At 35.7% G+C, this 14,140-nt stretch overlaps 1 protein-coding gene across 1 annotated transcript in view; it reads right to left on the reverse strand.

The window, feature by feature from the left end:
- AHCTF1 (AT hook containing transcription factor 1) overlaps positions 1-14,140 on the reverse strand; it is a 93,339-nt gene that overhangs the window by 56,536 nt on the left and 22,663 nt on the right. The window contains exons 7-14 of the mRNA XM_012644341.1: positions 10,192-10,276; positions 8,986-9,136; positions 6,675-6,807; positions 6,402-6,583; positions 5,912-5,973; positions 4,922-5,050; positions 2,376-2,466; positions 894-983 (exon numbers count right to left, since the gene is read on the reverse strand). Of these exons, the coding sequence (XP_012499795.1) occupies positions 894-983; positions 2,376-2,466; positions 4,922-5,050; positions 5,912-5,973; positions 6,402-6,583; positions 6,675-6,807; positions 8,986-9,136; positions 10,192-10,276 (923 nt within the window). The remainder of the gene's footprint in view (positions 1-893; positions 984-2,375; positions 2,467-4,921; positions 5,051-5,911; positions 5,974-6,401; positions 6,584-6,674; positions 6,808-8,985; positions 9,137-10,191; positions 10,277-14,140) is intronic.

A 14,140-nucleotide genomic window follows, 5' to 3' on the forward strand; every position in this document is an offset into this window, starting at 1 on the left:
TGAGCCCAGGAGTTTGAGGTTGCTGCCACAGCACTCACTCTAGCCTGGGCAACAAAGTGAGACTCTGCCTTGGGGGTGGGGGGAGGGGAAGCTATTTATAGTCAAATGTCTTCAAAAGTCCATTTGTTCATTCATTATGACAAAAGAAATTACTAAAACACATACACCTAAATAAGCTTAAATTTTACTTTCATTTACAGTATCATCATATATCTCGTATTAACAGTACTGTTAACATTATTTTTGGACTAACTGGACATGATGGGGTAGTATAATATTCATGACACCTCAAAACTCAAAAGTGTACAACAGATTAACAAGACAGGAAGAAAAATGATTTGCCATGATGAAAATAACATCTATTGGTGGAAGAAAGGGTGATGTATTTTTACCCTGCCATTTGACTTCATCATTTCAATCAATATTTTATTTTATTTTAATTTTTTGTAGAGACAGGGTCTCGCTATATTGCCCAGGCTGGTCTTGAACTTGGACTGCCAAAGTGCTAGGATTACAGGTGCGAGCCACTGCGCCCAACTTCTATCAATATTTTAAACAGAAAGTTAGTAAGTAGAAGAGCTTCTGAGGTTTACTGGCACATTGCCCTTACTACATCACCGGCACATTTTGCAGATTAAACTCATAAAACCAAAAGATAAGGTATAATTCTAAAACCTCCCATTCTGGGTATATCAGCATGTTGCCAGTTTAACAATCTATTGCGAATCTTGGTCAAAAATTCCTTTTGTCACTTTCATGTAAAAAGAAATAGTTTTCTGCGACTTTTCAAATTTTAACAGTTTACAGCTTCAAAATATTTAAAAATTACTGTGTATTTAAAACATAAACCAAGATTAGTTTTTCAATATTAAATTTAGACTTACAATACTTACATAGTCTGTCAAATTTCTCTTTTGTGAGAACCACTTTATTCCATGTCCATTCAAGAACAAAGCGCAAATTAGCAGCAGAATTTGGTTGTTCTTATTTTGTTAATAAGAAAGAAAAAATAAAAAATGATTATTAACTACAAACAGAAGACTAGCAACTTTTCAGTAAAGAATCATAGCAGACAGCACCCATACCAAGAGAACAAAGTTAACATCAACATTTAATGGAGACAAATTGATGTAAGTATCCTTCTCAGCACATCAAGGATCCTATCATTTTAGGTAGTACTGCTATCAAAAAATGTAAAACCTAGATCTAATCATGAGGAAAGAACAATAACACAAATTCAAAAGCTGTGTACAAAGTAACATGCCCATATTATTTAAAAATAAAAAAGTCAGCCGGGCGCGGTGGCTCACGCCTGTAATCCTAGCACTCTGGGAGGCCGAGGTGGGAGGATTGTTTGAGCTCAGGAGTTCGAGACCAGCCTGAGCAAGAGCGAGACGCCGTCTCTACTAAAAAATAGAAAGAAATTAGCCAGACAACTAAAAATATATAGAAAAAATTAGCTGGGCATGGTGGCACATGCCTGTAGTTCCAGCTACTTGGGAGGCTGAGGCAGGAGGATTGTCTGAGCCCAGGAGTTTGAGGTTGCTATGAGCTAGGCTGATGCCACGGCACTCTAGCCTGGGCAACAGAGTGAGACTCTATCTCAAAAAAATAAAAAATAAAAAAATAAAAAAAGTCAATTTCTTGAAAGACAAAAGTTTAGAAATTGTACAAGATTAAGAAAGATTAAAAAGACAACACAAAGCATGATTCTGAACTCTCCTCAAAAAAATGCCAGAAAGAACATTATTGGGACAATTGGCAAGATTTCAATAAGGTCTTAGGTTAGATAACAGTATATATCAGTGTTAATTTTCTTGATTTTTTTATAATCACCAAGTGGTTTTGTAAGTGAATGTCCTTATTCTTAGAAGAAAACAATCCTGAAATATTTATGGGTAAAGAAGTCTGATGTCTTATTCTCAATTGGTACACAACAAAACACAATGTGTGTAATGAGTGAGAATGATACACAGAGCAGTGTGCATGAATCCCTAGACAATTTCGCTAAGTTAAAAAAGTTAATCCCAAAAGGTTACATACCGTATGATTTCATTTATAAATGTATTTTAAAATGATAAAATTATAGAGATAGTAGTTGCCAGAGGTTAGGGATGGGGGTGGGGGGTAGGTATGGCTATAAAAGGGCAACATGAGGGACCCCGTTGTGACATACTAAAGGTCTGTCAGATTGTACCACTGGGGGAAAATGTGAAGAGTACACAGGATCTCTGTATTATGCCTTAAAACTGCATGTAAATCTACAAGTACCTCAAAAAAATAAAAAGTTTTACTAAAAACACCCAACCAACAGTGAACTGATAATTTTAAATACACAAAACAAACATTTTAATTGTTAAAAATCAGAATCTTACCTTCTGCTATCCATCTTTTGATACAACCAGTCAAAAGTCCCAGGGAACTTGTCTGAATTGCTGCTGACAATATAGCTTCTAACTGTTCTTCCTAAACCATGCATTAAAAAAACGAGAGAAATGTAAAGAAAGAGGATATGAATTTAGAGGCAGCAAGTTCTAATTCAGAATAAAAAATTTTAAAGACTGAAAAATGATTATGACCACTAGGATGGCTATAATCAATAAGACAGATAATAACAGGCATTGGTGAAAATGTGGAAAAACTGCAACCTTCATACACTGCTGTTTGAATGTAAAATGGTACAGTCGCTTGGCAAAACAGTCTGCAGTTTCTCTACATGTTAAACACAAAGTTACCATATGACCCTGCAATTCCACACCCAAGTACATATCCAAGAAAAATGAAAATACCACGTCCACACAAAAACTTTGCATGAAGGTTCATAGAAGCATTATTTATAATAGCCAAAATGTGGAGACAACCCAAATGCTCACCAACTGTAGACAAACAAAACATGGTATTTGCATAGAAAAGAATATTACAAAGCCATAGAATGGGATGAAGTACTGATACTTGCTATAACAGATGAACCTTTAAAACATTATGGTAAATGAAAGAAGCCAGTTACATAAGACTACATATTATTTGATTTCATTTATATGAAATTTCTAGAATAGATCAGTCTGTAACGACAGAAAGTAGATTAGTAGTTATCTATCCTCCTGCCTCAGCCTCCTGAGTAGCTGGGACTACAGGCACACACCATCATGCCTATGTAATTTCTTCTATCTTAGTAGAGACAGGGTCTCACTCTTGCTGAGGCTGGTCTCAAACTCCTGACCTCAAGCTATCCTCCCACCTCGGCCTCCAAGAGTGCTAGGATTACAGGTGTGAGGCACTGCGCCTAGCCAAGATAAAAATTATTAATCTGTTACTGACCCATTTTACATACGAACAGACAACCAAAGTCCACTAAACATTTGAGGATAGCCACCAGCATCAAAAAGACCAAAATAATATAAGAAAAATGACTCCAGAGAAAAGAGAGAGAATACCGAAAACAAAATAAAACTTTAAACATATATGGAAGACATTTTATCCATAAAAACAAGAACAAAACTCTACGAAAAGAGAATCATCAAAGAGTAAGAGCTCACAGAAATTAAAAATGAAGGTCAATTTTTAAAAAATCTGATAGGAAAAAGGGAAGATAATAATAAAGAAATGCTAGCCTAAGCAAGAGCGAGACCCCGTCTCTACTAAAAATAGAAAGAAATTAGTTGGACAACTAAAAACATATAGAAAAAAGTAGCTGGGCATGGCGGCACATGCCTGTAGTCCCAGCTACTGGGGAGGCTGAGGCAGGAGGATCGCTTGAGCCCAGGAGTTTGAGGTTGCTGTGAGCCAGGCTGAGCACTCTAGCCCGGACAACAGAGTGAGACTCTGTCTCAAAAAAAAAAAAAAAGAAAGAAATGTCACAGATATAGAACAAGAAATAAACAGCTGGAAAGAAAGGATAAGCTATTAGAAGATCAACTCTAGTTAGACAACATTTGCGTAATGAGGTTCCATAAAAAGAAAAATCAAAATGAGGGGAAGTACAATAAATAAAAGGAGGGAGGAAAGGAAAAAAAATCTCCTCATGTTAATAGTATTCAGTGTTCCTCTTTACTTCCATGAAATTAAGTATTAAATTCCAACTGTGAGTGCTGAACTATCAGCAACAACATTTACATTTCATCTGATATTTAAAAGTCTCTATTACTAGCAACTCATAAAGATGAATTTAGCTGTGTCACCAGGCAACTCTGCTTATTCTAAGAATGTCTCCTGATTGGGACTAGTAGAACCGTGAGTGGACATTAACTTCCATTAGGAAGTTAAGATTTTTGGCTTCCATGACTGAGTCTAACTCCTGTAACTGACCATGTCTTTAGTTGAAGGAACTTGGAATACTACTAATAGGCTTTCATAAGACACTGGTTACTACTGAACAATGGCTATCAAATTACATCCCACGGAGGGCATGTTAAAACATAGATTGTTGGGCTCTACCCGCAGAGTTTATGATTTAGTAGCTCTAGGGTAGGAACCAAGACCTTGCATTTCTAACAAGTTCCCAGGTGAAGCTGATGCCAGGGACCACACTCTGTTGCTCTAAACCACAAAATTCACCTAAGCCAAGAGGGTTTCCACTAATGTGGTCTCATTCTCTTGCACCTATGCTGTTCTCTCTGGGGGCTTGAAAATGGCCCCTAGACTGCAATAAGGACTTCTGTTCATGACATGCCTACTGCAGTCATGATGTATTTCCTGTCCTATACCCTTCTAAGTGAACCTGCTGCCCAAGTTAAGGCCTACTGGGTCTTAGGAGTACGAATTTTAAGCCAAACCCAAGACCGCAGCTACTGATCATCCAGAGTGGGTGTTATGCTACTTCACCTACATTTACAGAAATTATCTAATAGATTTTTTTATGTAATAGAAAGCTAATAATATGTGGTCCAACAGAAAGAAACAATATAGTTAAAAATCATCTCACTTGACTTAAACTGGAAGGCTGAATATCAATAAGTCTTGGTGAGAGAAGACCAGCTATGAGACATCGATTATAACCATCAGGAATGACTTCATTGAGAGATGGCCCTGATTTCTTTAAAAAAGTCAAAGTCTGTAATAGATAAATCAATAAGACATCAAACAATATTCAATTCAAACCATCAGATTTAAGAATTAATAAATTACTCTACACTTTAAATTTGAATAAAACTAAGACACCAAATGGAAATTATGAAAGACTACATTTTCTTGCAGGGAAAGGGGATTGGTTCTTGCACTAATCAAGGCCTACCAGTTATAAATGATAACACTATAAACAAGGGTATTTTAGGTAGCGTATGTTTTTATGAATGGTAACCCTGTTGTCTTCTCTAAAGCTGATAGACTTGGTAACATCTTGACAAACTTGACACACACAAAAAAAAACCTCCTGCAATTGATTCCTCTTTGTCTAATGTAAAAGAGATTTGATGTGAATCAAATTCATTCATCCACATCTGACTGATAACCAATTAAAAGGTCTGCCACGTCCTCTTCCCCTAGAAAAGTATTTTTCAACATACATTTTTTCTTTTTTCCTGTGCCAAGCAATGTGCCACTGTGCTACGTACCTTCTTTGTATTACCTAATTTCCTCATAGGCTCTCTGAGGAGATTTAAGAGGAAGGACAAACAAGATTGTGATAAAGCACTGACCTACTTCACTCTTTTCCTTGGGGTTCAAGTAGCTAAAATCCATAGGAAGCTATTAAAAACATTCCACTATCCCAATGCCTCTTCTGGCAGGTTTCATTAGTAACTGAGGCTACTAGCTGCTAATCTCATAAACCTAGCAGAAGCTACCATTTAAGATGAAACAATTGTCTATATAATTAACACTAAATAAAGTTTAGATCCATGAATCAACTGTATTCCAAAATGTGAGTTCAGTTCAATAAAGAAATATTCAGTCCACATTGCTAGTTGTTACCTACCTCTTTCTGAAAGCCAGTACAAGTTACATGAACAACTCCTGAGTTTAATAAACAAGTAGCATCTAAAAAAAAGATTTAAAAAATTCACTTACATATATTTAAAATGGCATTAATACAACAAAATTTTCCAAATAACAGACCGCTAGGCAAATTGTCCAATTATTACATATAATAAATTTTAAAATAAACTTTCCCATATATTTTCATCCTGAGAATAGATAATAAACCTTATTATTATAATACAAATGTATTAATTGTGAAATAATATCTTTTCTAGCAAATTCAAAATAGTATAATTTCTATATAAAACATAAATATTAAATTTCTCATGTACATATATCAAATTAATTTCCTAAGTTATCTATATGTTAATTAACAATAGCTAGATATGAACAGATAACAGGACATGTGTAAACTACACACAAATATACATGTCTACACACTTTTGCATGTTACTTTTCTCAAAAGGTAATGTTAAGGAAATACATACCAAAATTATAAGTGCTTGGGTTAAAATACTGCTCAGGAGGTGGATATGAAGGAGGAACTCCTCGACTTAAACTTCTCTCATGTATTAATATATCCAAGATGTAATGTGGATAAGTCCTATTTACAACAGAATCCAGTGACCACAGAGCAAAATAAGAGCAATTATGCAGATATTCTCCAGATCTAAAAGAAAATTCAAAACGATACTAAGTTTTGATCAGCAACACATACAAATACCGAAAAGAGAGAGAAAGAAGGAAAAAAAGAATCATACCTTAATGAATCTGGCATTTGTGCATGATACCAACGATTTATGTCGAAAAGTCCCAAATACATAGAAGGCTTTCCCTGTCCATATATATTCACTTGCCAGGTAAAGACTGAAACACTAGTATCAGGAGATAGAGCTGGGGAAAAAAAAAAGGTAAAAAGATATACAAAATGGCCAATAAACATGAAAAAATGCTCAACATCACAAATCACCAGGGAAACGCAAATTAAAACCGCAATGAGATACCATCTTACTCCAATCAGAATGGTCGTTATTAAAAGGTTAAAAAACAACAGATGTGGTGAAAAAGGAGTTTATACAATGTTGGTGGCAATGTAAATTAGTATTAATGCAACCTCTATGGAGATCAATATGGAGATTTCTCAAAGAACTAAAGTAGATCTACCATTCAATCCTGCAATCCCACTAGTGAGTATCTACCCAAAGGAAAAGAAATTATATCAAAAAGATACCTACATTCCTATGTTTATCACAGCACAATTCACAATCACAAAGATATGGAATTAACCTGAGTGCTCATCAACCAATGGAGCGGATAAAGAAAATGTGGTATGTATATTCGGCAATAAGAAAGAATTAAATAATGTCTTTTGCAGCACCTCAGATAGAACTGGAGGCCATTAACCAATGTATAGTAACTCGGGAACAGAAAAATAAATGTCACATGTTCTCACTTATAAGTGGGAGCTAAACTATGGCTATGCAAGGACACACAGAAGAGTATAATGGACACTGGAGATTCTAAAGGGGGGAAGAGGAGGTAAATAAGGGATGAAAAATCACCTATAGGGTACAATGTACACTAGAGTGAGGTAATCGGTATACTAAAAGCTCAGACTTCACCACGATATAATATACACATGTAACAGAATTCAATTTGTACCCCATAAATCTATTACAATTTTTAAAAAGGAAAAAAACTCACTTCTATCATTTGTATGAAAAAAGAGATTCATTCACTTGTATCTTGAACGTTTCTCTATCTTAAGACATTATTAAAAAATAATTATCAAAAAAGTTTTATCCTGGCTTTGTCTTCAGGTTAACATCTGAGCAACTTTGAGGTATTGGAGGCAGAAAGTAGGAAATGAATTAAATGAATAGTATCCCAAGGATGGTACATAACTAGTACTACAGAAGTTAATTTACTGCCTAAAATGGATGCCTTTGGGCGTTAAGGCTTAATTCTTCAGAGGAACCTCGGCTAGGAAGGACTGATCTAGTTACATGGTAAAGGAAAAAGAAAAGACAAGTACTTGGATTGTAGGTGTGGAATGGAAAACAGGAACAGATTAAGAGATACCAAGAGGTAAAGACAGTAAAAATCTGAGACACTACTAATTGGAAATAGAAAAAGGAAGATTGTGAATGGGGAATAAAAAGAACTCATGACGAGTTCTGTTTTTGACATATTTAACTGGATCACAAACACAACAGATGTGGGAACTAGGACAGAGAGCATTTCTGGGCTAGATAAGAAATGCTTATGAATTCATTCATAAGAAAGAATTCCAATAAGAACACAAATACATGCTCGCTTTGGCAGCGCATATACTAAAATTGAAACGATACAGAGAAGATTAGCATGGCAACTGTGCAAGGATGACATGCAAATTTGTGAAGCATTCCATGTTTAAAAAAAAAAAAAAGAACACAAATACAACCAAGGCCCTGGTGAGCATTCCCAGAACTGAATGAGCCTACCATGTTATCTCATTTAATCCTCATAGCCAGGCTCTGCAAAGGGTATAACTGTATTATTCCACTTACAGAGGGGAAACTGGACTCCAAAATATTAAATAATTTGTCAAAGGTCACAACTAGTGACAGAGCCGGAATCTGAATCAATGCTGGATTCAAAAATTTATGCAACTTTTACTATGCTAGGATGTTTTACCAGGAAGAAGGGATGACACTAATGGAGACAGAAAAAAATTCAAGGCAACTAAGGCATTTTTTGCCATATATGTTCAAAAAACACACAAAGGGAAACATTATTCAAAGACTAGTCACACTAGTTAAGACCAGGGACCACCTTTCTTTGTCTGTTTTGAGAGCTAGATTAAAGTAAAAGGGTCATTCATTACCCTAATCTATTCAATTCTTGAGTTCCATATAGCAATCTGGACAGCAAGAAATATCTCATACAGACCTAAATAAATTCCTTAATTAGTATTGTAATCTTTTTTAACTGCCAGGAGTATGAACTCTAAAAACCAATACCTGTCATGAACCTTAAGATATATCTAAAATCAAGCTTTCACATGACGTAATTAGAGTACTTTTAACCAACCTTCATTCATGCCTTCCTCCCTGTCACCATGAGATCGAAATTTCTCTATACTCTGGCATCCCAACAATTTGGTATTACTAGTCTGTCCCCTCAAAGGAAACATGCCATCTGTCAGGTCCAGTGTGTATCTTTCTTCACAGTACTCTAACCCCTGTAACACAAAATGTACATAAACCTTAATGGGATTCAAAGCAAAAGGTCATTTTAAAACTAATATCTGGAGCAGGTATCATCAGTAAAAACTAAAAATAAAAAAATATATATATATAAATTAAATGTTCTCCAAATTTAAAGATTTTTTCACACAATATGAAGAAAATATAAAATTTAGATTGAAGAGAAAAAAAAAATCACTGAAAAAGGCTGTTCCATACTATAAAACACAAATTAAAAAGCTAGGTTTAGTCTTTCAAAAATAATTACCAACCAACCTTCTAAAGTTGTTATCAAACACAGGAACTCTCACGCACAACTGGCTGGAATATAATCTGGAATAACCATCAAATTTATATGTGCATATACCCAAGGCCAACAAACCTATTCCTGTGTTCTTACTGAAATTCTTGTTCTAGAATAGTACTTAAACTTCTTTTTTGCTTATTGATCCCTTTAAGAATTTGACAAAAGGCTATGAGACTTTCCCCAGAAAAATGCATGATCACAAAAATGTCATACATAATTCAGGTACTTTATGTATTGCCTGAAATCCATCAATATACCTCTCAAACACCAGATTAAGAAAACCTGTTTTTGGAGACAGGTATGTGAGATTTGGCAAATATGGCTATTAGCAGCACCCCTACTGTTTCCTCAGGAATTCAGAAAAAAAGGCAGTCATCTGAAAGTCGAGATGCATATACCCTCTTCTAATGTCTCCCCATGGCTTACTGCTCGATAGATGAACAAAGTGGGACTGTTTTTCCTTGGTATGTTAAGCCACAAGCTTGAGTCTAGTTCATTCCCCTCATTGTGGAGGAAAATGACACCTAGAGAAGAGTGCTACCTTGGTAAAATAGTTAAAACAGACTTCTATCAGATATTCTGATCTAGAGATTAGAAGATCTCTAATGTACAATAATACTTCTTCTACTACACTATGAATACAGTATTAACTTGAATATAAGAATAGCTTTTCAATTATCTTAAAAACATTTAAAATCGGGAAATAATGAAAAAAATGGTAACATAAACCCATAATACAATTACCTCATATAAGATCTGTCCCGATGCCAAACACTTTCTATCACCAAAGGCCAGCTGAAGTAGATGCAAACTCAAAACATCCCCTTCACTGAAAGAAACGGAAATTAACCGAGGAAATACACTATCACATTAATACATTAAACATCTCTTACTGTCTAAAACTAAGATCACTGTGAAGAATTCAGATTTGGTTGTTTTCTTTTTCTTTTTGAAACAGAGTCTTGCTCTGTCACCCAGGCTAGAGTGCCGTGGCATCAGCCTAACTCACTGCAACCTCAAACTCCTGAGCTCAAGTGATCCTCCTGCCTCCTGAGTAGCTGGGTCTACAGGTGTGCACCACCATGCTCGGCTAATTTTTTCTATTTTTAGTAGAGTCTGGGTCTCGCTCTTGTTCAGGCTGGTCTTAAAATCCTGAGCTCAAGCAATCCTCCTGCCTCAGCCTTCCAGAGTGTTAGGATTAGAGGAGTGAGCCACCATGCCCAGTCGGTTGTTTTCATAAAATGTAATCCTTTGAAACAATAACTGATTTTTACTTTTCACTGGTTCTAATAAACTAAACTGATGCTATTTACATACTCTAGGTGGTATCTTATGTGGCAGAGACTATAATTGTTTACTCAATATTCTTTCTCAAATAGGTATGTTTTAGTTAGACACATGGCTGCCTAAAATATCCACTACATTTCCCAGCTTCCTTTGCAGCTAGGTGTAGCAGCCCTGTGGCCAAGTTCTGGCCAATGGGATATAAACAGAATTACCCCATGCCAATTACAGAGAACATTCCTTAATTGGCAACATGTCCTTTGCTCCTTCTTTCTGGTCTCTTTCTCCATCTTGCTATTCTACTTAAAATGAAGACGTTGCTCTAGACCATGAGAATGGGAGCTATATAATGAAGGCACAAAGCAAAGATATCAAATCAACCCCCTACTACTCAAGTACACAGTATACAAGTGTTAAGAGCACAGATTCTAGAGCCACAACATATGAATTTGAATTCTTATTACTAGCTGATCCTTCTTAAAATATTTCTTTTACTTGGCTTCTAGCACACCATACACTCTCCTGATGTTCCTCATACCACACTATCTACTTCTTAGTCCTTTGCTGGCTACCTTGTCCTTTTGTTCTCAATCTCCAAGTATCTCTAAGTATTAGAGGGTTCCAAGGCTCAGTTCCTAGATCTCTTCTTTTCTATATTTCTCATTCATTCTAGGCCATTGGTTCTGAACCCTGGTCGTTTATTATTAGAATCACCAGAGAAGCTTTGAAAAAATACTAATGCTTAGGCCTTACCACCACAAACTGATTTAACTGGCCTAAGATAGCCAGATCAAATTTAAACACTTTCTTTATTCTGGCCTACATATTCCTATATGTAAATGAGTTCTATTTTCTGGCCTCATCTTTCTTTTCTGGCCTTATCTATAATTACTCTATGCTCTACTCTTACTGGTCTTGCTTTTCCTTGAGACATTTCACTAAGACCTGTGTGTGCATCCTTCCCTCCCAGATTTTTCCATAGCTCTCCCAGTTCCCTGCCCCAGCTTCATTCAAATCTTTCTGATTACACTATCTAAAGTAGGAGGAACCTCTACTCCACCATACTCTACATCCTCTTTCCCAGTTTTATTGTTTTGCATTTAACATTGTTACCTGAAATTACATTAAATGTATGTACTATTCTTATTTATCTACTATCTTTCTTCCCACTGGAATATAAGCTCAAGAAGAACAGAAATTTTATCTGTCTTATGCATTGCTATATTCCCTAGAACAGTTACTGGTGCACAGTAGCTGCTCAATAATTGTATTAAATGCATAAATACATGGCCATAAAGCAAACACAAATAGCCTCTAAAATCCAGTAACAGGATAGATTGCATATAACCAACATTAAAGGGAATACCAGCTTTTTCATTCACTTTTCCATATTATGGAACTAAATGTGACTTTTATTATAATTGATAAGCACTATGGCAATAATTTAAGATCTATACCCATGTAATTTTATGGGTATATTACTGATATACCCATTGTAGAGTGAATACAATGATTCTTTTTCCTCTTTTATTTTGTTCAAATGATCACTCTGATGGAGGGAAAAAAGACCATACCACCTGTCTTTCTGATTTAGACTTATAAACTAAATATATGTAATATTTATATTTTAATCTACTTATAATACCAATAAGGTGCTGGAAGATTCAATGACCAGGGGTGAGTGTGAGGGAGAACAGACATGGTATCAATAAACACCTCTGTAAAATAAGAGATTAGTCTCAGAATGACTCAAAGCAGGATTCCTAACCTGTGGTCCCATGGACAAACTTAGGGTAGTCTGTGAGCTTCCTTAAATTGTATACAAGATTATTTACATTTGTTTATATATATGTACATATATGTGTGTGTGTGAATATATATTACATACACATACACACACACCCCAATATATATTATAGCCTTCACCAGATTCTCAACAAGGTGCATGACCTGTTAATTTAAGGGTTTCAATCAAAGACCAGATCTCAAAAGAAATCTCATATCAACAGTACTGACAAATGCAAAGTAAATATTTAGGAATAAACAATCCAAATTACAAATCAAACTAAACGTGTCCTATTAAAAGATATAAACCACTTGGCTGGGCACAGTGGCTCACGCCTGTAATCCTAGCACTCTGGGAGGCCGAGGCAGGAGGATCGTTTGAGCCCAAGAGTGCGAGACCAACCTGAGCAAGAGTGAGACCCTGTCTCTACTAAAAAAATAGAAAGAAACTAGCTGGACAACTAAAAATATATAGAAAAAATTAGCCAGGCATGGTGGCGCATGCCTGTAGTCCCAGCTACTTGGGAGACTGAGGCAGAAGGATCGCTTGAGCCCAGGAGTCTGGGTTGCTGTGAGCTAGGCTGATGCCACGGCACTCTAGCCCGGGCAACAGAGTGAGACTCTGTCTCAAAAAATAAATAAATAAATAAAAACAAAAAAGATATAAACCACTAGAAAGTGGTTTAAAAATCATTAGAGAATTGTTCCTGTGTATTAATTACTCATTGTGTTATGGATAATAAAGATAAGTGAGTAATGGGCATCACCACAAGCAAAACGGAAAACACTCCCCTGCCTATGTTTAAAACTGTAATTCATCTGTGCTTAGAATACGTATATACTTCTGAAAACAACCTCAAAAAAGGCTTACAGCAACTGCATGTGGTTCACAATGATTTTAGAAAAAAATAAGTAGAGAAAGTTCAGATAGCTTAATGAGTACTAAGATAGAGTGGGCATCACTTACACGACTAAAAAGATTAACGCTCTACAAAATCCATAAAATCAAAAATGGCATGGTAAAAGTGAATGCAGATTTATTCACCAAGTTACAAAATAAGATAAGAGGGAACCCCTTTAGGCTTTAGGGTGGGAATCCAGAAAAAATACAAAAGAACAAAATTCCACCATAAAAAATAATAAATTTATAGAACTTATCATCCCAAGGGACTGCACTAGAGGGAAAAATAAATAAAATGCAAAAATTGTTTCCGTAAAAGTTACCACTCATTCCCCACCATATAAGGCCTTCGTGGATCATATTCCTTAAGCTACTGCTGGCTCACATTACACCAAGGGATGTAATATGGATAGGAATATGGATGTGACTCAATCAGGTGAGTCCCAATAGCTGTTTCTATATTTTCATTTCAGTTTTCTCCAGGATTGATAAGTTTCACAAGTGGCAAAGCAATTCTTTACTCATTGATTCACTATAGCATAGGGTAAGATAAAACCTAAAAGTAGAGAATATCCAACACAAAAACCAAAACTGACTGCAGTTCAGGCATTTATAATAGAATCTGTAAGGTAGGATGGACTTAGAAAAAGAAAGTATTAAGAATAGTAAGTTAACGGCCAGGCGCGGTGGCTCACGCCTGTAATCCTAGCTCTCTGGGAGGCC

This window comes from Propithecus coquereli, unplaced genomic scaffold (genome assembly GCF_000956105.1).
Source record: "Propithecus coquereli isolate 6110/MARCELLA unplaced genomic scaffold, Pcoq_1.0 Scaffold210, whole genome shotgun sequence".
In the NCBI taxonomy this organism is placed as follows: domain Eukaryota; kingdom Metazoa; phylum Chordata; class Mammalia; order Primates; family Indriidae; genus Propithecus; species Propithecus coquereli.